The 26,296-nt window shown below is 45.6% G+C and overlaps 1 protein-coding gene across 1 annotated transcript; it reads right to left on the reverse strand.

The window, feature by feature from the left end:
* Positions 1-1,469: 1,469 nt before the first annotated feature.
* Positions 1,470-24,964, reverse strand: LOC136684399 (transcription factor AP-2-beta-like). The gene is made up of 7 exons (XM_066659154.1): positions 24,880-24,964; positions 22,400-22,933; positions 18,950-19,010; positions 15,161-15,380; positions 11,790-11,908; positions 9,964-10,105; positions 1,470-5,657 (listed from the first exon to the last, which is right to left on the reverse strand). Exons 1-7 carry the CDS (start codon positions 24,904-24,906, stop codon positions 5,369-5,371), a joined length of 1,392 nt encoding a protein of 463 aa, XP_066515251.1. The 5' UTR covers positions 24,907-24,964; the 3' UTR covers positions 1,470-5,368.
* Positions 24,965-26,296: the final 1,332 nt, after the last annotated feature.

The following is a 26,296-nucleotide window of genomic DNA, read 5'->3' on the forward strand; positions in this document are numbered from 1 at the left end:
GTGTGTGTATATGTGAATGCATATGTCTGTGTGTGTGTGTGTGTGTTTGTGTGTGTGTGTGTATATGTGAATGCATATGTCTGTGTGTGTGTGTGTGTGTGTGTGTGTGTGTCTCTGTGTTTGTCTGTGTGTGTGCATTCGCATGAAAGTGTGTGAGGGGTTATTTTTTAGGGTGCTGTGTGTGTATGAATGTATAAATATGCTCGTGCGTGAGGGGTAGTGTCTTCAGTTTCTGTGTGTGTGTGTGTGTGTGCGTGTGTGCGTGTGTGTGTGTGTGTGTGTGTGTGTGTGCGCGCGCGCTGCTCGGGGTTCAGCTCGTGGCGTCTTCAATACTTTCCGCTTCACGAGTCGCGAGGTTGAAGCCGCAGGCCTCGCACTGCGCTCCTCGCCGCATTAAATACACCAGCCGGGGGAAGGGGGAGTGCCGGGGGGGCAGGAGGGCTGAGGTGGGGGTGCATGGAGGGGCAAATACAGGCTTGTATTGCTGTGTCCCTGGTGAAGTGTGTGTTTTACTCACAACCGCGAGCTACACTGAGACACACTGAGACACACTGAATGCGAGGCATTAGCTGTTGTTTGCAGCGTTCAGGAGCACCACAGCTGTTAATCTAAAGAGTAAAGCAGTCTCACTATGCTCCTTAATAATAATAAGTTTACCTTGGAAATATGATGAATAAAACATCTAGTTCAGTGCATGTGCCCATTAATCTGGAGCCCACCAACCCACACACTGTGAAACAAGACCCCAGTCAGTTCTCTGTGTGCTGCCTGAGTCAGAAAAACAGGATAAAACGAGTCGTTCTGATTCTGCTCCGCTTCTGACGTCATGTACAGAGACTTTAGAATGGCCCCGCCCCCTCGTCTGAGTCTGTCCAATCACAGCGCTGGACCCGTGTTTATGTGAGAGCGCAAAGACGAGGTTAAACTCAGCGAAACAGACACAACGAGCGCGGAGAAATAAGAGCACTGAGTAAAAACGGAGAAGAAAGAGAACAGAGTGAAAACGGCTAAAAACCAGAGCTTCTGCTCCTCGCTCCTCACTGCTGTGCGCTCGGGGTCGGGGTGAACAGCGAGCGGCTCATTATCATTTAAAGGAACAGGTGCGTTCTGAACAGGGGCTGAGTGTTCATTTCATAGTTAATACATTTCATAGTTAATAACAGTTCAATATTTTAGAATAAACATAAAGTAAAACCCAAAACAGTGTCAGTGATGAAACATCAGTCTGTGGAGTTGAAACAATACAAACATTCTCTTAAAAATTAGTGTTGTGAAGGAGAGTGGGGAGCCCTGGCCTCAGCCTGTGTTTGGGGTTAATCTTTGAAGAGATATCTGTGTAAACGCCTCCAGAAACAGAGGCCTTTGTTTGTTTGTTTGTTTGTTTGTGAAGAGAAACACAACAGCTGTTTTTTTTTACAATAAAACACATGATTTATTCTCATCTTGATTGAAATAAAAAACACTGACACCGACCAACTACCCGTCACCATGAACAAACTCGTCTGCAGAGAAAAAGAAAAAAACAAATCAATTTAAAATCAAAATAAAAACATAGTTAAAAAAATCGGAAATCATAAAAACCCCAGAAATGTACAAAGATGCTACCTAAACCAAGCGTTCACCCACCTCACAGGGACACAGTCACAGAGACGAGCCGGCTGTACACACGTCCATTAAATTAGGCATAAATAAATATGTACAAACATGAGATAAATATCCCGCCCTCGGACAGAGGTCTGTCTGACCAGGGACGGCCTTTCCGTCCTTACACTCTCACGAGGCCCGGTGCTGACCCGACGTGCTGAGAGAGCGGAAACAGGACGCTGTGGATCGTTAAAGGACGCACACTTTAATCTGAGGCATAAATAAATTCTGTAAATCAACAGCAGCTGTGCGACGGATGTTAGAGGAGTCTTTAAAGAGGGGGACACTTTAGGGAACGGTGCTCCAGCTGCAGGAACCTTTCACAGCGACTCCCCTCTGGAGGCTAATTCCAGTCATGAATCAGCCTTTATAAACATTAGCGTAGGGTTATGACAGCGGTCAAGCGAGTCTTAGCTCACGTAGGAGTCACAGCAACTGATATAAACCTTTGTGAACATCTATAAACGTGCAACTGACCACCGACACAAGCCTTTACAGAGGTTTACCACTGACTTACAGTTGATGTAGGCTCACGTCTTTCGCCTTATCTGACTCCTGTTGGGTCGAATGTGGGACAGACGCTGCTGTAGGTGTCACGACAACATAAACTTACGATATTCATTAGGTCTGTCCCAAAACCTAGTGAGCTGCTTGACTCTGTAGGCGGCTGTTTAAGTCGGCAGAGCTCTAACGGACGTCTGTCGTCATGAGGCAGATTACTAAGACACTGTAGTTAGAGAGCGATAGCATCACGGCTAGTTCTCGTTCACCGCACGCAGCCGGTGTTTATTTCCCTCCGTCGCCTCAGCGTTTCAGCGTGATTGTAATCATTTCTGCTCTGGGGGGGAAGAGAGTAGACAGGAGTTGTTGCGATAAACGGTTTGATTCTACCTTAGATTTCAGCTAAATTAAGGTATCTCAGTAGGCAGTGTATTTAAGGTGTCTAAGAACTGGGACAGCCTACATGTAAAACGCGTAAAGTCGACAGCTCGCTGGGTTTTCGGACAGACCCATGAAGTGTGAAGTCAGTGGTCAGGAAAGGCTTTGACTTGAGCCTCCATACGTATTACAATCAGCTGCAAGTCTTTATAGAGGCCTATGTCAGCTGTTATGACACATACATACTGTAAACCTTTGGAGACGACTGACATAAGCCCACATGGACATCTATAAAGGTGCCACAGTTATGATCCCAGTATTAACACTGTCCAGTCTGGAGTGGTCTAAAGCAGCCATTATAACTGACCCCTGTTTGAGCAAATCTTCCCAGAAGCTCCTGAAAGGCTAATGTAGCTGTTGTGTAGCCTCATGAATGATAACTTACACTTAACTTTTGGTGAAAGGAGGGACCTAATGGATCAGTAATGGTGAAGACTGCACCAGCACAAAGCCACCATCTGCATCGAGAAACACCTGACTTCCACGTGGAGAAATGAACACCTTCCAGGATCTGATGGTGCTTTTCCACTGTATGGTACCTACTTTACTTGACTCCAAACTCCCGTCTCTAACGGGAACAGTGGGCTTTGAAAACCACAACAGCGGCGGTGGTAACGTTAAGCGGTGTTTACTCGTGGTGTATCGGCGTGTTGTTGTTGTTTGGGACTGAACACAGCTCCGTCATCAGTTCAGACAGATCAGTAGAGTTTGTTCCTTCCTTGTTGCAGCGTCCAGCTCTCGCTGGATTCTTTCGTCGGCCACCGATCCAAGGAGCGTTTGAACCTCTTCAAAAGACCACGGCGTCATTTTACGAGCTGCCGTCGTGAGTCGGATAAAAACAAACGTGATCTCTGCTGCAGCTGGAGATTTTACAGATGGAGAGTTGGTGCTGGTCGTCTGCGTCGCGTGGCGTAGAGTGACGACTCTCTCTGGACGATCAGCGCTCTGCAAGGTTTACACGGTTTAGTCCCTACTCGACTCGCTCTGAACCACGAGAGAACAGCCACTAAACAAGAACCCGCTTCCAGAACCAGGACCCGATTCACCTGGGGGAGGAGGGGAGTAGACGCCAGTAGAGTAGAGTAGAGAACATGCAGTGGAAAAACACCATAAGTCACACACTTCAGGAGCTTCTAAGAGGCTGTTCTGGACTGAGTGTAAAACCGAGCCGATGTTAGATACAGAGACCAGTGGTGGGACATTCTTCAGTTTCCTCAGGACCTGTTCGTTTTAATCTGTATTCAGTCCACACCAGTGTTACCTTCATCACTGACCACATGGTGCCTTCACTTCATATAAAACAAGCTCCTTCTTTCTGCACTCATCCATTTTACCAGCTCCGTTTATAGTACACACAATTAGTTCCTCAGCGCTCAGGACCCCCACAGAGCAGGTGTGCTGTGGTGGTGGATCATTCTCAGCGCTGCAGTGACACTGAGGGGTTTAAAAACTCCAGCAGCACTGCTGTGTCTGATCCACTCTACACCAGCACAACACACACTAACACACCACCACCACGTCAATGTCACTGCAGCTCTGTGGGGGTCCTGAACGCTGAGGAACAGGGGGAGGTTGCCAGATACAAACCTACACTCTGTAATTGTAGAACTACAAAGTGCTCCTCTGTGGACAGTGAGCGTGGAAACAAGGAGGTGGTCTTAATGTTATGGCTGACCACAGTGTAAGACACACACTCCTGAGCGAAAGCCAGAGACCACCCTTTCCCAGGAGTTCCCAGGAGCTGTTTCTGAGGACGATCCACTCGCATAAATCCACACTGTGTGAAGAACAGCTCATCACCATGGGTCTGAAAGGACGTGGATCTACAGGAAAGGAAATAGACACAAAAGAAGAAGCTCCATCTAAGGAGCTGATGGTAATCCTGTCTGTTCTAACCGCAGAGGAACGGGAATAGAGTCGTATCTCTGGCTTTAGCACAGCGCTGCAGTAGGCCGCCCAATCAGCCACAAGATTACAACCACAGACAGGTGATGGGAACGTCACTAATGATCTGGATACAGCGCCCCCTGCCAAACGGTGGGGTATAACAGGAAGGGAGTGAACAGTCAGCTCTTGATGTTAATGTTGGAAGCAGAAGAAATGGTCCGAGCCAGGATCTGAGCAGCTGTGATAAAGGCCACCCAGCTGTTGTGGGGAGTTCCTGTCGAGCAGTGGTCAGTACCTGCCGCATCCTTGGTTTGAACCTTGTGTCCGATTGGCGTTAAAGCAACACTAGGTTGTATTTTCACTTTAAAATTACAGCTTCAAAATCATTGTGATGCTCCACTGATCTGTAACAGAGAGAACAGAGCCTCTGTCGTTGCTACTCCAGGCTCGGCACTGTGGAAACTGCACTATGTAACTTTTGGAGGAGGGTAGGAAATCCCCTGTGATGTCAGGACAGTGCTGTAAAAGTGGATTACACTCTGCAACTGTAGGGGGAGCCCATGAGCAAAAATACAACATCTTACCTAGTGTTCCTTTAAGGTTCTGCTTTTGTTTCAAGAGACTCAACGTCTCTCTCTCTCTCTCTCTCTCTCTCTCTCTCTCTCTCTCTCTCTCTCATTCACACACACACACACACACACACATTTCATGAGTGCCACAGCAGTGTCGTGTCCCAGTCTTGCTGTCCTTAAGCGTCCCCTCTCCGTCGAAGCGGATGAATTCGTCCCACAGAACGTAAAACATAACGTGGTAAATCTGGAGTACAAAGAATCTCGTAAAGGACTCGTAAAGCAGCTCCACCTTCCTCCTCCTCCGCCCCCTCCTCTTCCTCCGCGCCTCATTTCCTGTGCTTCTCCTCTTTGTCGCCGCTCTTGTCGGCAGGCGTGTGGCGGTTGGAGCTCTGATTGTTGAGGAACATCTTGTCCAGCCCCTTCAGAGCCTCGGTCAGGTAGTTCTGGAGCGCGGTCAGGGCGGCGCAGATGGCCGGGGAGCCGAAGCCGTGCGTGATGAAGCTGAAGTGGCTCAGGCAGCTCTGGATGCCGGGCTCCAGGATGGTGGTGGGACGCGAGTTCCCCAGGGGAGTGCGGTCCTGGGCCAACAGATCCGTAAACTCCTTACACAGCTGCCTGAGAGCGGGCGAGAGACATAGAGAGAGAGAGAGAGAGAGAGAGAGAGAGAGAGAGAGAGAGAAAGAGAGAGAGAGAGAGAGGAACTTGTAAACACCACGGATAAATCCACACTGTAAAAAAGCCCTGTAAAAAATGTATACAATAAAAATAACAGCATTTTAGCTGTTAAAATACAGTCATTTTTTACAGTTCAGATAACACCCAACCCACTCTAAATCTTAGGACAACTCCACTTAACCCAAACCTGATCTAAAACCCAACTCTTAAACAGGATCCTTGGATTAGATGGCACTCGATGGTTCTTGTTTGGAGCTGGTCTCCCGACACAGTTCCTTCTGGAATAACGCGCTGGAATCTGATTGGTTTGACATGTGCCGTGGCGGAGAGGTGTGTTTTGACGGATCGTTGTAATTTCCCGCCTCCTGTTTAACACCGCTGTGTAATTGCAGAGCGATCAGTAACAGCATTAAAGTCACAGGGGCATTGTTCCAGTCTCCGCGGCTAAATACATAACAGATCTGTTTAGCCGTTAGCATCCGGCTTTCCGTCACACATTCCACCTTAACTCAGAGCGATGATCGTTAAAGATGTGGACAGCAGATGAATACACCTCTTAAAGTCATACCTTTAGCACACGGCTTAGCACAGAAATGGCCAAGTTGAGGCTTATTAATCGTTAACTACATAATAACAGTGCTATTCCTATGTTATATATGTGTAATAAATGTTTAAAGGGGTCAAATTATGACGAAGACACCGAGAAACAAGACCCCTCCCAATCAGTTCTCTGTGCGCTGCCTGAGTCTGAAAAAACACGGGATGAAACGAGTCGTTCTGATACTGCTTCGCTTCTGACGTCAAGTGCAGAGACTTTAGAATGGCCCCGCCCCCTCGTCTGAGTCTGTCCAATCACAGCGCTGGACCCGTGTTTATGTGAGAGCGCAAAGACGAGGTTAAACTCAGCGAAACAGACACAACGAGCGCGGAGAAATAAGAGCACTGAGTAAAAACGGAGAAGAAAGAGAACAGAGTGAAAATGGCTAAAAACCAGAGCTTCTGCTCCTCGCTCCTCACTGCTGTGCGCTCGGGGTCGGGGTGAACAGCGAGCGGCTCATTATCATTTAAAGGAACAGGTGCTGAAAGCGGGCGTTCTGAACAGGGGCTGTTTACACAGGGGGAGAACACTGCTGTGGGGCTCGTGGGGTTTGGACCAAAGCGGGTCACAGACGCTTCATTAAGAAACAGAACTGTGTTCCACTGTGGAGACGTCCAGTGTTAGTAAATGGAACCAGGCGTCTATATTTACAACCAAAATCCACCAGTTTATTTCAGACTCACACTGAATCATTCAATAAAACGGTTCCTGTTCCCACTTTTGAAAAATTCAGAAAAGAAAAATCATTCCAAAAACGAACCCCAGCTGTTTCATATCAGAGCTCTTTCATTTCCGATTAGCCACGTTAGCGTGTGGTTCTGCTCCGATTTTGACAAGTGGAAGTACAGCCTCATGCTTGTGTCCAGCAGTATCTCAGTGTCACGGCTCTGTGCTTCCTGCCAAAAGAAGTCTGACGCAATAAAGTCCTCCAACTCTTAGCGTCTCACTGTTCACGGCAGCGGCATGGGCTCAGTTTTCTCTCGTCGCTTCTTTGTCGCATTTTCAAACCTAAAGTGCCACGGGGGGTCTCCAGGCTTGGAGAAAACAGCCAGAGAAAACCAGCGATGGCTGAGAAAGTCAATGACAACAAGAGAGAACCCCAGTAAGTGGCTGAGAACACCTGAGAATGCATGAGAAAAACAGAGAATCCCTGAAAACACAAGAAAAAGCCAGACAATGACTGAGACACCGAGAGAACATCTCTGAGAAGGCTGGAGAAAGCCAGGAGAAACACCAAGAAACAAGAGAACACATGAGAACAGCTGAGAAAGCCAGAGAATGGCTGAGAAAGTCTATGAAAGCAAGAGAGAACCCAAGCAAGTGGCTGAGAACAACTGAGAATGCATGAGAAAAACAGAGAAGCCCTGAAAACACAAGAAAAAGCCAGACAATGACTGAGACAATGAGAGAACATCTCTGAGAAGGCTGGAGAAAGCCAGGAGAAACACCAAGAAACAAGAGAACACATGAGAACAGCTGAGAAAGCCAGAGAATGGCTGAGAAAGTCAGTGAAAGCAAGAGAGAACCCAAGCAAATGGCTGAGAACAACTGAGAATGCATGAGAAAAACAGAGAAGCCCTGAAAACACAAGAAAAAGCCAGACAATGACTGAGACACCGAGGGAACATCTCTGAGAAGGCTGGAGAAAGCCAGGAGACACCAGAAAATGAAACATGAGAACACATGAGAACAGCTGAGAAAGCCAGAGAATGGCTGAGAAACAAGAAAAACACATGAGAACACCTGAGATATCCTGAGAAAAGGATCGGAAAGCTAGAGAATATCTGAGAAAATGACAGAATACAGCACAGAAACCTGGAGAGCGCCTCAGAAATCCAGACAAAGTTTCGAGCCTTTGAGGCTGACCAGAGTAACCCCTGAGCTGACCTCTCCACCTCTGACCTCTCCATCGTCTCCACCACTCTCTGCTAAAAATCTCTCCTGGAGGATCTGCTTACCCCAGACACGTCTCAAACATCGGTAACCTGCGGGGTGAAGTCATTTCAGCTCCGTTAATAATGTCTAGTCAAAAAAAAGGAATGATAAGTAGAACCCACACGGGCAGAAATCCTTATCTCCGTAACGAGGAACGGCCGCGGTGTGGTGGCGAGGTTTCGGATAATGACAGGAACGCCAGGAGCTTGGACATTCACGGTCATCACAAACAGGACTGCTGACACATACCACAGACTCGGAACAGTGGACAGTGGCTGTGAATGGAACCAGACGTCCCCCTCCAAAAGCTACACTGCTGTTGCAAATCCTTCCACGGTGGAAAGACACACACAGGGCGTTCCGAGGCAAAATAGTCCCCCTAGAAAAGTTCACTAGTCCGATTCACCACTGTTTTACCACCAACAACAACATGGAGACGTCTGGTTCCATTCACCAACACTGGATAGGGGGTTCTCTACAATCATCACTTCACACCAGACCATAATATCACTAAGGTGTGGGAACAACTTAATAATGCATGGGAACGACTTCATGAGATATTTAATGCTTGGGAATGAGAAGTTTATTCTGTGGGAATGAGAAATTAAAGTATGGAGACAAGATGTTTCTTAATATTTGTGAATGAGATATTTAAAGCAAGTGGTTTGAACAAGATATGATTAATGCAGTATCTAAGCAATATTTAAAGTGTGGGAACTACATATTTAGGCATGGGGCTGAACTATTTAAGGCACGAGAGTTAGATATCGAAGGTGTGGGAATGAGATGTTTAATATCTGATAGCAATCTATTTTGTGAGAATGAAATAATGAAAGTGTGGGAACAAGATATTGAAAGTAAATACATAGTAACACTATGACATTGTTAATTTGTGGGAATGTGATATTAAATGAATGAGTGTGAGGGTTAATGTGAAGGTCATTGTGGTGTCTTATCTGAACAAGATCTCATCTTGTTCTCATGCCTTATTAAGCTGTTCCCACAAATTACTGCATCATTTGCTCGCCTTAACGTTACAGCGGAGTGATGTTGTGTTCAGATCCGATCTCAATAGAAAATCAATAAGCCGTGTGATATGTTAAAGGGAAGGGGATGGGGGATGGGGAGAACCGCCCGGTGACCCACATTCGCTTCAGAACCAGCACCAACAGCCGCCCGCCCGGCTGTCCGTCCTCCCGCGCTCTGCTCCGCTGCCCCGGGGCGAGGGGTAGGTTTTGAAGGGGGTGGGAGGGAGGGAGTGACAGGACTTTGACAGACAGATTGTGAAAGGGGCGCGAGGGAAAGTGTGTGGAGAGGAGGGGGGTGGGTGGTGGGGGGTCGGCAATATGACGACCCCCGGGGGCAAAACTTCAAGAGGAAAGCTGGCGGTTTTAGACTCGAAACATTTCACTTAAAACGTAATGAGATTCTTGCGCGCTGCCGGGGCCCGAGACGGATTAGAGCTCGAGCTCCTGACCGAGCTCATTACAGAGCAGCGGAACGCGCCACGAAAACGAAAAACGAAAAAAGGGGTAAGGAACCTGTAAATATCTCAAGAATATGTAACTAAACCTTTGCTCGCAGTCCCACGCGCCCTCACGCCACGCACCTGCCTCCCAGGGCCTCAAATTAACGAGAGACAATGCAAACAAACAAACAAACATAAAGAATACCCCGCCCCAACGCGGTTCCAGGGGCGGCCCCGTGACCTACTTGGTGGCCAGCAGCATGTTCTTCCGCGCGTGGATCTCGTTGGGGTCGGTGTGTTGTCGGTTGAGGTACTCGGACACGGCCTTCGTGGGGAACTCGGTCTCGCAGATGTAGCCGAAGTCTCGCGCTAAGTGAACAGCCTCACCTGGTGCGGGGAGAGAGACAAACAAACAAAGCAAACGTCAGAAAAAAGAAAGTTTGAAATGACTTACATTATTAATATTAATTAATGTTTATATTACTAATAAAACCAATGATAATATTACTGATACTAATAATAAATAATCTGCTACAAATGGTTTACAAAATTAAAAACAATGATGTAATAAATGACGACAATATAATATATGATATAACATTCATTCTTGTTATTGTTATTATTTTATAATGATTAGTAATGAAGGCAGGTCCATTGTGATTGGTTTTTGGAGATTAAACTGCAGAGATAAAGACACCGGACAGAGCCAATGATTAGAAAATGTCAGACTGGATGAACACCATCATCAAAATCACCATCATCAACAGTCACCATCAATTATTATCATAATTAACAATCACTATCATCAGCAAACACCTTCAGCAACAAACACCTTCAGCAACAATCACCATCATCAGCAAACATCATCATCAACAAATACCAGTATCAACAACACCAAGATCAGCAATCACCATCATCAACAAACACCTTCATCAACAAACACTATTATTAACAATCACCTTCATCAACAATCACCATCATCATCAACAAATACCATCATTAACAGCACCAAGATCAGCAATCACCATCGTCAACAAACACCTTCATCAACAAACACTATTATTAACAATCACCATCATCAACAAACACCATAATCAACAATCACAATAATCAACAAACACCATGATCAACCAACACCATGATCAACCAACACAATCATCAACAATCACCATCATCAACAATCACCATCATCAGCAAACACCTTCAGCAACAAACACCTTCATCAACACTCACCATCATCAGCAAACACCTTCATCAACAAACACCATTATTAACAGTCACCATCATCAACAAACACCACCATCAACAAACACCATAATCAACAATCACCTTCATCAGCAAACACCATCATCAACAAATACAATCAACAAAACCATGATCAGCAATCACTATCATCAACAAACACCTTCAGCAACAAACACCTTTATCAGCAATCACCATCATCAGCAAACATCATCATCAACAAATACCATCATCAACAATCACCAAGATCAGCAATCACCATCATCAGCAAACACCTCCAGCAACAAATACCTTCATCAACACTCACCATTATCAGCAAACATCATCATCACCAAATACCATCATCAACAACACCAAGATCAGCAATCACCATCATCAGCAAACACCATCATCACCAAATACCATCATCAACAAACACCATCAACAATCACCATCATCAACAATCATCATCAACAATCACCATCATCAACAAAAACCATCATCAACAAACTCCTTAATAAGAGAGAAAGATTAGTCTCTAATATATAGATAGAGATATAGAGATAGATAGACAGATAGAGAGAGAGATAGAGAGAGAGAGAGATAGAGAGAAATAGATAAATAGAGAGAGATAGAGATAGGTAGCGACAGAGATAGATAGAGAGAGAGAGATATAGAGATAAACAGAGAGAGAGAGAAAGAGAGAGAGACAACGAGGGAAAGATAGAGATATTTAGTAATAGAATGAATATCAGATGGACTACATATATTTTATTTTCTCAGGGGGGACAGGGGGGCGGGGGACAGGGGTGAGTCCTGTTGTTTTTATCTCTGTCTCTCTGTCTCCTACCTTCCACCAGGGAGGTCAGCAGTGTGACGTTGGCGGCCTTGCGTCTTCCGGCCGGCAGATTCAGCCCGATCTTCTCCAGCTTCTCCCTCAGAGAACGGCCGCCGTTCTTCGACTTCGCCCTGGACACAGACGGACAATGTCCCCTTTAATACTGTCTCTAAGCACTGTCCTTTCAGCTCTGTCCTCTCAGCTCAGTCCCCTTAATACTGTCCCCTCAGCTCTGTCCCCTTTAATACTGTCCCCTCAGCATTGTCCTCTCTCAGCACTGTCCTCTTTAATACTGTCCCCTCAGCTCTGTCCCCTTTAATACTGTCCCCTCAGCATTGTCCTCTCTCAGCACTGTCCTCTTTAATACTGTCCCCTCACCTCTGTCCCCTTTAATACTGTCCCCTCAGCTCTGTCCCCATTAATACTGTCCCCTCACCTCTGTCCCCTTTAATACTGTCCCCTCAGCACTGTCCCCTTTAATACTGTCCCCTCAGCTCTGTTTTTTTTATTCTGTGCCCTCATCTCTGTCCCCTTTAATACTGTCCCCTCAGCTCTATCCCCTCAGCACTGTCCTCTCAGCTCAGTCCCCTTAATACTGTCCCCTCAGAGCTGTCCTCTCAGCACTGTCCCCTTTAATACTGTCTCCTCAGCTCTGTTTTTTTTATTCTGTGCCCTCATCTCTGTCCCCTTTAATACTGTCCCCTCAGCTCTATCCCCTCAGCACTGTCCTCTCAGCTCAGTCCCCTTAATACTGTCCCCTCAGAGCTGTCCTCTCAGCACTGTCCCCTTTAATACTGTCTCCTCAGCTCTGTTTTTTTTATTCTGTGCCCTCATCTCTGTCCCCTTTAATACTGTCCCCTCAGCTCTGTCCCCTTTAATACTGTCAGCTCAGCACAGTCCCCTCAGCACTGTCTTCTCAGCTCAGTACCCTTAATACTGTCCCCTCAGAGCTGTCCTCTCAGCTCTGTCCCCTTAATACTGTCCCCTCAGCTTTGTCCCCTTTAATACTGTCCCCTCAGCTCTGTCCCCTTTAATACTGTCCCCTCAGCACTGTCCTCTCAGCACTGCCCCCTTTAATACTGTCCCCTTACCTCTGTCTCCTTTAATACTGTCCCCTCAGTACAGTCCCCTCAGCACTGTCCTTTCAGCTCAGTCCCCTTAATACTGTCCCCTCAGCTCTGTCCCTTTTAATACTGTCCCCTCAGTTCTGTCCCCTTTAATACTGTCCCCTCAGCACTGTCCTCTCAGCAATGTCCCCTTTAATACTGTCCCCTCAGCACTGTCCCCTTTAAAACTGTCTCCTTAGCTCTGTCTCCTTTAATTCTGTCCTCTCACCTCTGTCCCCTTTAATACTGTCCCCTCAGCTCTGTCTCCTTTAATACTGGCCCCTCAGCACAGTCCCCTAAGCTCTATCCCGTCAGCACTGTCCCCTCAGCACAGTCCCCTCAGCTCTATCCCGTCAGCACTGTCCTCTCAGCTCTGTCCCCTTTAATACTGTCTTCTCAGCTCTGTCCTCTTTAGTACTGTCCCCTCAGCTCTGTCTCCTTTAATACTGTCCCCTCAGCACAGTCCCCTAAGCTCTATCCCGTCAGGACTGTCCTCTCAGCTCTGTCCCCTTTTAATACTGTCCCCTCAGCTCTGTCCCCTCAGCACAGTCCCCTCAGCACTGTCCCCTCAGCACTGTCCCCTCAGCACTGTCCCCTCAGCTCTGTCCCCTCAGCTCTGTCCCCTCAGCACAGTCCCCTTTAATACTGTCCCCTCAGCTCTGTCCCCTCAGCTCTGTCCCCTCAGCACAGTCCCCTTTAATACTGTCCCCTCAGCTCTGTCCCCTCAGCACAGTCCCCTTTAATACTGTCCCCTCAGCACAGTCCCCTCAGCTCTGTCCCCTCAGCACAGTCCCCTTTAATACTGTCCCCTCAGCACAGTCCCCTCAGCTCTGTCCCCTCAGCTCTGTCCCCTCAGCACAGTCCCCTTTAATACTGTCCCCTCAGCTCTGTCCCCTCAGCACAGTCCCCTTTAATACTGTCCCCTCAGCTCTGTCCCCTCAGCACAGTCCCCTTTAATACTGTCCCCTCAGCACAGTCCCCTTTAATACTGTCCCCTCAGCTCTGTCCCCTCAGCACAGTCCCATTTAATACTGTCCCCTTTAATACTGTCCCCTCAGCTCTGTCCCCTCAGCACAGTCCCCTTTAATACTGTCCCCTCAGCACAGTCCCCTCAGCTCTGTCCCCTCAGCTCTGTCCCCTCAGCACAGTCCCCTTTAATACTGTCCCCTCAGCTCTGTCCCCTCAGCACAGTCCCCTTTAATACTGTCCCCTCAGCTCTGTCCCCTCAGCACAGTCCCCTTTAATACTGTCCCCTCAGCTCTGTCCCCTCAGCACAGTCCCCTTTAATACTGTCCCCTCAGCTCTGTCCCCTCAGCACAGTCCCCTCAGCACAGTCCCCTTTAATACTGTCCCCTCAGCTCTGTCCCCTCAGCACAGTCCCATTTAATACTGTCCCCTTTAATACTGTCCCCTCAGCTCTGTCCCCTCAGCACAGTCCCCTTTAATACTGTCCCCTCAGCACAGTCCCCTCAGCTCTGTCCCCTCAGCCCTGTCCCCTCAGCACAGTCCCCTTTAATACTGTCCCCTCAGCTCTGTCCCCTCAGCACAGTCCCCTTTAATACTGTCCCCTTTAATACTGTCCCCTCAGCACAGTCCCCTTTAATACTGTCCCCTCAGCTCTGTCCCCTCAGCACAGTCCCCTCAGCACAGTCCCCTTTAATACTGTCCCCTCAGCTCTGTCCCCTCAGCACAGTCCCATTTAATACTGTCCCCTTTAATACTGTCCCCTCAGCTCTGTCCCCTCAGCACAGTCCCCTTTAATACTGTCCCCTCAGCTCTGTCCCCTCAGCACAGTCCCCTTCAATACTGTCCCCTCAGCTCTGTCCCCTCAGCACAGTCCCCTCAGCTCTGTCCCCTCAGCACAGTCCCCTTTAATACTGTCCCCTCAGCTCTGTCCCCTCAGCACAGTCCCCTTTAATACTGTCCCCTCAGCTCTGTCCCCTCAGCACAGTCCCCTTTAATACTGTCCCCTCAGCTCTGTCCCCTCAGCACAGTCCCCTTTAATACTGTCCCCTCAGCACTGTCACCTCAGCACAGTCCCCTCAGCTCTGTCCCCTCAGCTCTGTCCCCTCAGCACAGTCCCATTTAATACTGTCCCCTTTAATACTGTCTCCTCAGCTCTGTCCCCTTTAATACGGTCTCCTCAGCTCTGTCTGATTTCTAAAAGCATAGACAGATGAAAGTGTATGTGGATGAATAAATGAAAGGATGACATGAATGAGGGATAGAGGTGTAGATGGATGAATGGATGGATGGATGACTGAGTGAATATCTGACCTGCGCAGTACACCCCCCAGCAGCGAGGCATTGAGACACTCTGGGGGGGACAGTCTCCTCTGGACCTCGCCCACCGTCACCTTGTACTTGGAGGTGGAGCTGAGGAGCGAGAGGCGCCCGGGGACGGAGCAGAAGACCTCGTTCACGTTGAGCGCCATCCCCCCGATCAGACCGTCCTTGCTCAGCATCAGAGACGCCACGCTCTTGTGCGGAACCGGCACTGGACACAGGGGGCAACAACAGGACACACACGTCAACACCACACTGGAGCGCAACATGGCACATGTGCACACAGGTCTGGTCTCACGTCCAGTGCAGTCTCACGTCTGGTTTCACATCCAGTTCAGTCTCACGTCCGGTGTCAGGTCCAGTCCAGTCTCACGTCCGGTGTCAGGTCCAGTCCAGTCTCACGTCCGGTGTCAGGTCCAGTCCAGTCTCACGTCCGGTGTCAGGTCCAGTCCAGTCTCATGTCCAGTTCAGTCTCACGTCTGGTTTCACATCCAGTTCAGTCTCAGGGCCAGTTCAGTCTCATGTCCAGTCTCAGGGCCAGTTCAGTCTCACGTCCACTTTGGTCTCATGTCCAGTCTCAGGGCCAGTTCAGTCTCACGTCCACTTCGGTCTCATGTCCGGTGTCAGGTCCAGTCCAGTCTCATGTCCAGTTCAGTCTCACGTCTGGTTTCACATCCAGTTCAGTCTCAGGGCCAGTTCAGTCTCATGTCCAGTCTCAGGGCCAGTTCAGTCTCACGTCCACTTTGGTCTCATGTCCAGTCTCAGGGCCAGTTCAGTCTCACGTCCACTTCGGTCTCATGTCCGGTGTCAGGTCCAGTCCAGTCTCATGTCCAGTTCAGTCTCACGTCTGGTTTCACATCCAGTTCAGTCTCAGGGCCAGTTCAGTCTCATGTCCAGTCTCAGGGCCAGTTCAGTCTCACGTCCACTTTGGTCTCATGTCCAGTCTCAGGGCCAATTCAGTCTCATGTCCAGTGTCCAGTGTCATGTCCAGTCTCATGTCCAGTCTCAGGGCCAGTTCAATCTCATGTCCAGTCTCATGTCCAGTCTCATGTCCAGTCTCAGGGCCAGTTCAATCTCATGTCCAGTCTCATGTCCAGTCTCATGTCCAGTCTCAGGGCCAGTTCAATCTCATGTCCAGTCTCAGGGCCAGTTCAGTCTCATGTCCAGTCTCATGTCCAGTCTCAGGGCCAGTTCAATCTCATGTCCAGTCTCATGTCCACTTCGGTCTCATGTCCGGTGTCAGGTCCAGTCCAGTCTCATGTCCACTTTTGTCTCACATCAACTTTGATCTCATGTTCAGTCTCAGGTCCAGTTCAGTCTCATGTCCACTTTGGTCTCACGACTTGTGTCAGGTCCAGTCCAGTCTCATGTCCACTTTCGTCTCACATCAACTTTGATCTCATGTCCAGTCTCACATCCACTTCAGTCACACGTCCAGACCCAGGTCCAGCTCAGTCTCAGGTCCTGACCGTCCCTGACCACAGCTCTATATCACTGTCTCACTGCCTCTGAAAATGACTGAACATTTCTCCACATCTTTGTCCCTTTACTGTCCACGTACTGGACGTAACACACTGACGACTGATGTGGCACCAGTCACACTTTCACCTACATGGACCGACCAGTCAGTGTCAAGCTATTGAGAAACACACACACACACACACACACACACTCACTTGTGTTAACACCAAGGTTCAGGTTTAGGCTTAAAGTTAAGAGTCTAGTTTAACGTTAGATTTAGGGTTAGTCCTGTGCTCAGGGTTAGGTTTAAGGTTAAAGTAAGGTTTATGTCTAAAGTTAGGCTTAAAATAACACTAGGTGAGATTTGGTATTGTTTGCTCCAGGGCTCCCCCTGCAGTTGCAGAGTGTAATTTACATTTACAGCACCATCAAGGGGGAGGGGCTGTTTCCTACCCTCCTCCAACAGTTACATAGTGTGGTTTCTGCAGTGCTGAACCTGGAATAGCAACGACAGAGGCTCTGTTCTCTCTGTGACAGATCAGTGGAGCATCACAGTGATTTGAAGCTGCAATCTTAAGGTAAAAATAAGACCTAGTGTTACTTTAATGCAGGTTTAGGGTTAGGTTTAGTATTAGTTTTGTCATTCTTTGACCACCCCCCCCTCCCAACACACACCCTACCCCCAACTGAACAGTGCGTTAGATTTTGCGTAAGTGACTTTATTTTCACCCTGAAATTCCGGAGCCCTACAGCCCTGTAGCACGCGCTTTCCGACTGCTCATGAACGCGCTTTAAAAAGAGTAATAAATAATATTAATATTGAATATAACAGAATTAGAAAATGGGAATCATAAAAGAACTTCGGAAACAAACAACAACAACAACAACAACAACAAATGTCTATACACTCTCTACTCTGCAGAGTCACGCGCTGTAACATCTGTTGAACGTAGCGCGCGCTACGGACTGGGGGAATACATACACACACACACACACACACACACACCCTCGCGCGCCACATTTAACTTTTATTGTCTCGTGCTATCGATTCGCTGATTGACTCGCGCGCGCGCCCATGCAGCGTCAAACGACGGCTCGTAATGCGCTAATGGGCTAAAGAAGTGCGAGCGAGGGAGGGCGGGGGGAGAAGAAGAGCGCGTGGCGGGGGGTAATAAGGGGCAAAATGAGCTCCAAACGAGCTCGCGAGACGCCGAGAGCCAATCCATCACCGCGCGGACATTTACAGCCGCTCTCCGCGGGGACACGCGCGCTTCAGCTAACTAGATTAGCGGAGAGGGGAGTCTCGCGCACCGCGCAAATATTAACACGAGCTCGGGGAGGAGAGAGAGAGCGAGAGAGCGAGAGAGCGAGAGAGAGAGAGAGAGAGAGAGAGAGAGAGCGCACTATACACAATTACCATGCTGTTGTTGTTTTTGATTTTTGTTTTATTTTTATATTTAATAAAATCTTAATAATTATAACATCAATACTAGATTTCCTGCGGTATTATTGTTATTAGTGTTATTATTATTATTATTATTATTATTATTATTATACGTTTTTGACCAAACATTTTGCTTTTTTTTGTTGATATTTATTTGTTTACATTTATTCATTTGTAAACAACGCTCCTCTTAACCCCACCTTTATATTCATTATGAATAACAACAGCTTCATAACAGACACACACGTGTATATCAACGTAATAGTTTAGTAATAACGTAATAATAACACCAGCATGGTAATAATAATGAATAAATAATAATAATAATAATAATAATAATAATAATAATAATAATTAAAAGATAAAGGAGGTGTGTGAGGAAGGTGAGTCACACCTGCGCAGGTGTGGAGGACCTTATTTGCATTATGTACTACTATAAATAACGACACATCATTTAATACCATGGTTATAGCAATGTAATTAACAACCTAATAATAACATTAGCAATGGAACTAGTAGCACTAATAATAATAATAATAATAATAATATAAAGATAAAATAGGCAGTGTGTGTGAGAGGTAAGTCAGTCTTTGTAAAGACACCTGCTCAGGTGTGGAGGACCTTATTTGCATATTAAATTGAGCCTAAACATACCCCAAAGGTTTATTTCTGTATAAATACAGTCAGGTATGTGTCATAGTGCGTGTCTAACAGAGCCCTGCCCCACAGCCCCAGTGTGAACTGAGCCACAGCCAAGGGCTTCAACATTAAAGAGTAAATATGGACCAATGAGAACCAAGGGCAGATTATTTTAGTCTCAACGACGACGACGACAACAGTCCAGAAACGATGATAAAAACAGCATGCTCTCTTACCTTTTTTAATAACTGACTGATCCAAGAGGCTCATCCCACTGTTATTAGCGTCCTCCATGCCCTTTAATAACACACACACACACACACACACATTAATATAATCACCTCCACAAGACGTTAAAGATTACATTATACACTTGTCCTTTGCTTTAAATGAAACGAGGCCTGTGCCAAACCCCTTTAAAGCCCTCTGTAAATAGCCTTTAAACAATAACACGCTGTGATCCACTATGTACCACTGTGAGAATCATAGTCAGGTCCCGTTCCTCTCCCATTCCCAGCCTCAGACCTCGTCACACCTTGACATCAAGGGTTAATAAATCAGAAGAGGATTCATCACTGCACTGTGGTTTCCTCATGTGCAGCTGCTCCAGACCCTACCCTCACTTTCCCCACTGGACTGACCTCCACTGACCCCTCTCCTGGAATAAGATCAGCCCCAAAACAAGGGCCTGACGCCCTGAAACCACTGAAACAAGACCCGCTTTCCTTCTGGAGTTCAAGCCTGAGCTGCGTGAGCGGGATTAGTCTGAGCACTTTAACCGCGGGAGGATTGATGGGGTTTAACTCCTGTTTCCTCTCAGTTCTGTTACCGTCGGTTTATCACGGGTTTAGTTTTAAAAACAGATGACGTTCTGGTTCTAGACTCGAACTTTCTGGGTCACATCAGAGATTTAATGTGAGAGATAATGCCCTGGGGCTAAAATATGCACAGAAACCATCTCTGCCCTTTAAACATCAGCTTATTACCATTACAACTTATTTATAACAATGTTATTACCAGGTAATAATTAGGTTAGTGTTGAATGTTGATAAAAACCATCACATTTTCTTTTAAAAACAAAACAAAAAACAATTGACTCATGCTCAGCTTTTTATTTGTCATTTTCAATCAGACCTTTTTTAGTTTTAAAAATAAATTAAATAGTTACTAAATGTTCAACATATTTATGTCATATTTATAAAGAGAATTTTACTTCCGTTAAAATGATATCATGCCTCTACAATAAGGTTATAGACAGTTTATTACTAAATCATAAAGATATTTCCCTGTTACTGTTTGAAAATGGGAAATTACTTCGTCTACATTTGTATTAAGCCTTTCTACCTTATTACAACTTATTACCAATTTAAAACCAGGTTATAACACAGTAATAAACCGTTTATTTATTAAAATAAATATTTATTTAAAAATGGACTTTTAATTTGAGTTTTAATTTAAACAATCTTCTTATTTATTGTCTTTAATCTTATTGTCTGTTTATTTGAAATAATTAAGATGTAATAATTAGTTTATAAAATAAAGGAGGATGTTATTTGTTGTAAATGAAAAGAAGACTCTCCCTGCGTTTAAACAGAAGGGTGTAGTTTAACAGCTGGGATTTCTGCTCTTCTCCTTTCTGTTTGTCATGGGTTCAGTCTCAAATCTGAGGCTTTGTGGAGCTTTCTTCTGGATCAAATCAGCGTCTGTCAGAGCGGAGGACCCTGGCTCTAATGTGACAGACACTGCCCTGAGGCTGAACCAGACACTGAAAGCACATTTTGGCGTTTATAATCAGCTTATTACTAGTTTATAATCAGGTAGTAATCAGCTTATTATGAAGATGTTTTAAAAAGGAGTTTATTTAAAGGTAAACTGCGCCGGAGACTCGTCAGACCTCAGTGCTGTCTCCTGCGTTTAAACACAGCACTGAATTATTAATTTTGGCTGTAATTCATCATCAACCATTTAATGTGGTGTAATGATGATGGAGGAGAAATTAACATCAACTCTGTAACTGATCACAGACTGAGATTAGTGCTGGATCTGTACATCACTGAATAACACTGATACACTTTAACTTAATAATAACACTAATAATACCATTAATAACAACACTAATAATACCATTAATAACAACACTAATAATACCATTAATATTAACACTAATAATACCATTAATAATAACACTAATAACACTAATAATAACACTAATAACACTAATAATACCACTAATAATAACACTAATACTAACACTACTAATAACAATAATAATACAATTAATAATACCACTAATAATAACACTAATAATACTAATGCTACTAACACTAATAACACTAATAATAATACTAATAATACCATTAATAATGCTACTAATACTAATACTGATAATAATAATAATAATAACACTAATAATACTACTACTAATAATAATAATAAGAAGAAGACGAAGAAAACTACTAATAACCCAGTAAACAATTAGCCGTTGATTCAACGTTGAAATAACGTAATGACTGCCGTCTAATCAACGTTCTCTTAAGGCTGAAAATGAAAGTTGAAAAGACGTCCAAACACAGACATTGAAAAGACGACTATTAGACGTATTTTGGACGTCCATTGACGTTATTAATTGGTCCCGAAATAAATGACTTGTATAAAACGCATTTTGAACGTCCACTGACGTTATCGATTGGTCACCACTTAACTAACTTATTAAGATGGATTTTGGACGTCCATTGACGTTTAAAATATGTCCTTGACGGACAGACTACTTTTAGACCTATTTTGAACGTCCAGGGAACGTTCCTTGTTTACTGGGAATAATAATACAAATGCTACTGATAACACTAATACTACTAATAATACTAATAATACTTACAATACTACTACTAATACTACTACTACTTATAATAATAATAATAATAATAATAATAATAATAACAGTAATAATAATAGTAATAATATTTATAATGCTAAGAAGAAGAGGAATAAGAAGAAAACAAAACTAAATTAAATAAATAAAATGCGTTATTAATTACGTACAGGATTTTTAAGATTAATTTATCAAGTGTTAAAAAAAACAAGATTAACACAACAACGAAAGAAAACTATACAACGCCGAAGAATCCTCGGTGTGAATGGAGTTCTATGGGAATGTGTTTGATGTGATTTAAAGTGTGATATCAGTGTTTTCTCTCGCGCCCTTCTCTCAGTAACAGCGCGGTTATCCGCCGGTCACTGACTGAGTGATTATTACGAGAAGAGACAGGCCCCGGTCTCCACCGCGCGGTCAGAGGGTAATAAAGGTTCATTTTTATTATTTTAATATTAATATTAATACTAATAAAATACACGCTCCGAACTAACGCCAGATTTAATTCTTAACGTTTAATAATGTTTTAATAAATTAATCGCAGTTGAAGTGAATCAGTGAAAATCTGTGGATTTCCAGGACGTTTCTTTTTACAGGAAACAAACAAATAAATAAAGACCGTGTAAAGAGTGAAGGGCAGAATAAGAGACCGACAGAGAGCTACAGATAAAACAAGAGAAAAGAACTGAAATAAAGGATTGGATGGAGTTCAAAATTTAAATATGATCTGGGTTTTTATTTTTTATTTTTTAAAATAAAAACAACGAACACAACAAACAACAACAAGAACAAACTCCCAACAAAACGCGTGACTCACGTGCGGGTCGTCCATGCCGTGCGCGAGCCCGTGCAGCAGCCCATCGCTGCCGAGGCCGGTCTCCAGGCCGTGCGCGTGCGCCGCCGCCGCCGCGTGAGCGTGCGCGTGCAGCAGCAGGTCGTGTCTGCGCGCGCTGCCGTATTCCCTGCGCGGCTCGAGCTCGAGCTGCGGGAGCGAGGCGCGCGGCTGCGCCAGCACCGAGGAGCCGCCGTCGCTCGCGCTCACGTTGCTGTCCTGTCGCGAGCGCGCGGAGCTCCACACGTGCTGCGGGTGCGGCGGCGGCTGCTGCTGGTGGTGCGGCGCGTGCAGCGCGTTGAGCGCGTACGGGTCGCTCACGTGCGCGTACGCGTCCGCGCTCTGGTGGTACGGAGGCAGAGGCTGGTACGGCGGCGGGAAATACGGGGGCTGGAAGTCCGCGGGAGGCGCGTGCGAGAGCGGCGGCGCGCTCGGGCTGGTGAACGGGCCCTGAGACACCGAGCCCAGCTGAGAGAGGCGCGTGCCGCCGCCGTGACCAGGGACCCCGTCATGACGGTCCTGCGCGAGGAGGGAAAGAGGCGCTGCGTTAGTAACAACAACGTAATAATAAAATAACAACAACAACAACAACAAAAACAACTACAAATATATTTCATCAGTTCATCGATAGCTGCTTTAACAAATAAAACAACGAAATAAACATCGACACAGAATACATTCATCAATTAATAAATGGCTAATAATGTCATTTAAAGCTTAATTAAAACGCTCTTAGAAACACGAAATTAGAATAAACAATAAAAACAGTGGAAAACAATCAGGGAAAAAATAATGTATAAAAACAACAACAAAATAAAAAAGTAAATAAATAAAAACAACACATTAATTTTACCCCAGAATTTAAAAAATGTAAATAAATTCTACGAGACACTGGACACTCAGCTGAGCTCTTTATATTCAACAAACAACATTAAAAACATATAAAAACAACCTGCAAATAAAAATAAACCCAAAGGAAAAACTCTGAACTCAAACAGATTCATTTACAAAGAGTCTACAGCCCGCGATCTTTCACTAAATACCCCTTTATTTTCCTCCTATTTTCATACAAATTAAATATAGATTTCCTCCACTTTTCAGACTTTAAAGAGCGCCGTGAATCCTGCAGCAAAATAAGAGCACGAGCTTCGACTTCCATTCATTCCGATACATCGAGAAAAACGTCTGAACCGGTTTTACTGCCTTTATCGGGACTTCACTTTTCACATGATTCGGAATTAAAAGTAAAACTCTTCAGGAGTTCAGACTGGAGCGGAAGTGGACTTTTAAGCGGATCGTTTCTGGTGCTGGTTCCAGGGTGTGGAGCTCAAACTGGGTCAGAGGAGCTGGTGGAGACAGTTCCAGGCAAAAATAACCCCGGGCCAAAAGAGGATTAAAAAAAAACAGAGTGGAGGGAGAGAATTGGGGGGTGGGGGGGTGAAAGGAGGGGGGGGGGGTGACTGCGGAAAACTAAACACAATCAGATTCAGGAAGAACAACGTGTGCTTTATGAAAATAAAAAAGTCTCAGTCTGAGTTCGCCGTTTTAATTGACGCCCTTTTATTGTTAGAACGTGTTTTTATTATTGGTTTTACACTGTGTTCGTTTTGAACGAGAGCGTAATCCCTGTATTTGGGAGACATCTGGAAACATTGGGAGAAATCAGGACAAATTCTAAAGAGTCTGGAAATATTTGGAGAAAAACTGGAGAAATTAAGGGAAATTTAGAGAAATCGAACGAAATTTGGAAATTAAAAAAAAAACAATTTATTGCAAAAATTAAAACAATTTTAAAAAATGTTCAATTCCTGGTTAAAATGGTTCTGGGCCTTTGAAGAACCTGTAACACTGGGTTCCATTAAAATAAACCTTTTAGGACCCTTGAACGGCAAGAAACTGAAGTGGGTTTTATTCGACACAAAGAAAAACATGTAAACAACTAGTGATTAATTCGGATTAGTTCTTTGAGGTTGACATTTTTCAGGGATTTCGACCGGGTTCAGAGTGGTCAGAACACTCCAAACAGGTCCACTGTACGACGTGTCTGATCAGTAGACCCGGACTGAATCGAATTTAGAACTGATTCTAAATCACGGACTGGTTTCAGTCTCAAATCAATTCGAATTAAGCGTTTATTATTGTTTATAGTCTGTGTTTGTGTTGAATAAACCCCACTTCAGTCGCTGGTCACCAAAGGGTTACTCCATACATGCCCTTAAGAGGTTCCTCAACTCGGAAACAATAGTAGAACCCATTTTGGCGCTATCTGGAACCATTTATAAGGTTCTAAGGAACCAGAAAACAGCCGTTCCCACCAGGCAAAGACCCCAGGGGTTCACGCGATTCTTTGCGTGTTTCTAGAGCCACTGGCTTTACCACAGAACCCTTGAAGAACCGACAGTCAGGGTCCGATTCGGTGACCACAGGAAAGCATTAAGAGACCGTAAGCGAGCAGCTGGACTTACCGTGGCTGAGTAAGTGTGGACTAACATCTGGACTAGAGCCTGCTCTCCAGCACGCACACTCGCACATACGCACGCATACGCACTCACAAGCTCGTGCGCACACGCACACACATACACACACACACAAACACACACGCGCACGCGCGCGCGCAAGCTCGGGGCTCGTGAAGATGAGCTGTAGATGCAGATGTTGCTCTCCGGCTAAAAAGCGAGCTAACTCCTCACGGCTCTGTCTCTCAGCGCCTCCCTCTCTCTCTCTCTCCCTCTCTCACTCTCTCTCTCTCTCTTCCCCTGCCCCGTCTACTACTTGCCCCCCCCTCCCAAAGACCCCAGAGTCACCCCTCCACCCCTGCGCGCGCTGCTACTACACCTCCTCACAGCAATTGTTTCTTATTCATGACTCTCCACATCACGGCAGTGCTTAAAGCCAGAGAGAGAGAGAGAGAGAGAGAGGAGGAGCGCGCGAGACCGAGAGAGAGGAGAGGAGGAGCGAGAGAGGTAGAGGGAGGGAGAGAGTCACAGAGAGAGAGAGAGAGAGAGAGAGAGAGAGAGAGAGAGTAAACAGGGAAGCACGCGCGGTCACTGATAAGTGATGCTCGTTTTTTATGGACCCCGGCTAGGACCCCCCCACCCCGCCCCCCAGTGGGGTCTGAACTCTTCTCTCTGCCCCATTGCCTATTGTTGTCCTATGGTGTTATTGTTGCGCGCATGCGAATAACGCAGCTCATTTATCTGCCCCCCGCTGGACGCAGAGAGCCAGCAGCTGGGGCAGAAGCTAGACCCCACCCCCACCCCAAACACACACCTGTTACAAAAGCAAAACTGAACATACCTGCCAAATCTCTCTCTCTCTCTCTCTCTCTCTCTCTCTCTCTCTCTCTCTCTCTCTCTCTCTTTCTCTCTCTCTCTGCAGTCAGTACCAAACAACCGTCCACATCTACCACCACAACACAAACTATTGTCTCCACACTATCAACCACAATAAAGACCTGTCTAAACCCCTTAAACAGCTGTCCCACTTTGTAAACACCTTTTAGACACCAGGCTCAACACCGATAATCAGTGTCCTCGTGCCATATGAACCAGTCTAAAAGCCACAACGGACCCCACCATAAACACCAGTGTAAACACTAACAACATCTTCCTCCATACCATACAGCAGTCTCACCAACATAATTAAATGTCTGCATGGCATTAACACCACAATCTAAACAACACAAAATACATCAGTTTAAAGACCATATACACCTGTTGTAACACCAAAAACACCAGTGTAAACACCACAAAATACATCAGTCTAAACACCATAGACAACTGTTGTAACATCAAAAACACCAGGCTTATCACCAGTCTAAACATAAACATAAGTGTAAACACTATAAACCCAAGTCTAAACATTATGAACACCATAAATACC

Source organism: Hoplias malabaricus, unplaced genomic scaffold, assembly GCF_029633855.1.
Source record: "Hoplias malabaricus isolate fHopMal1 unplaced genomic scaffold, fHopMal1.hap1 scaffold_75, whole genome shotgun sequence".
Classification (NCBI taxonomy): Eukaryota; Metazoa; Chordata; class Actinopteri; order Characiformes; family Erythrinidae; genus Hoplias; species Hoplias malabaricus.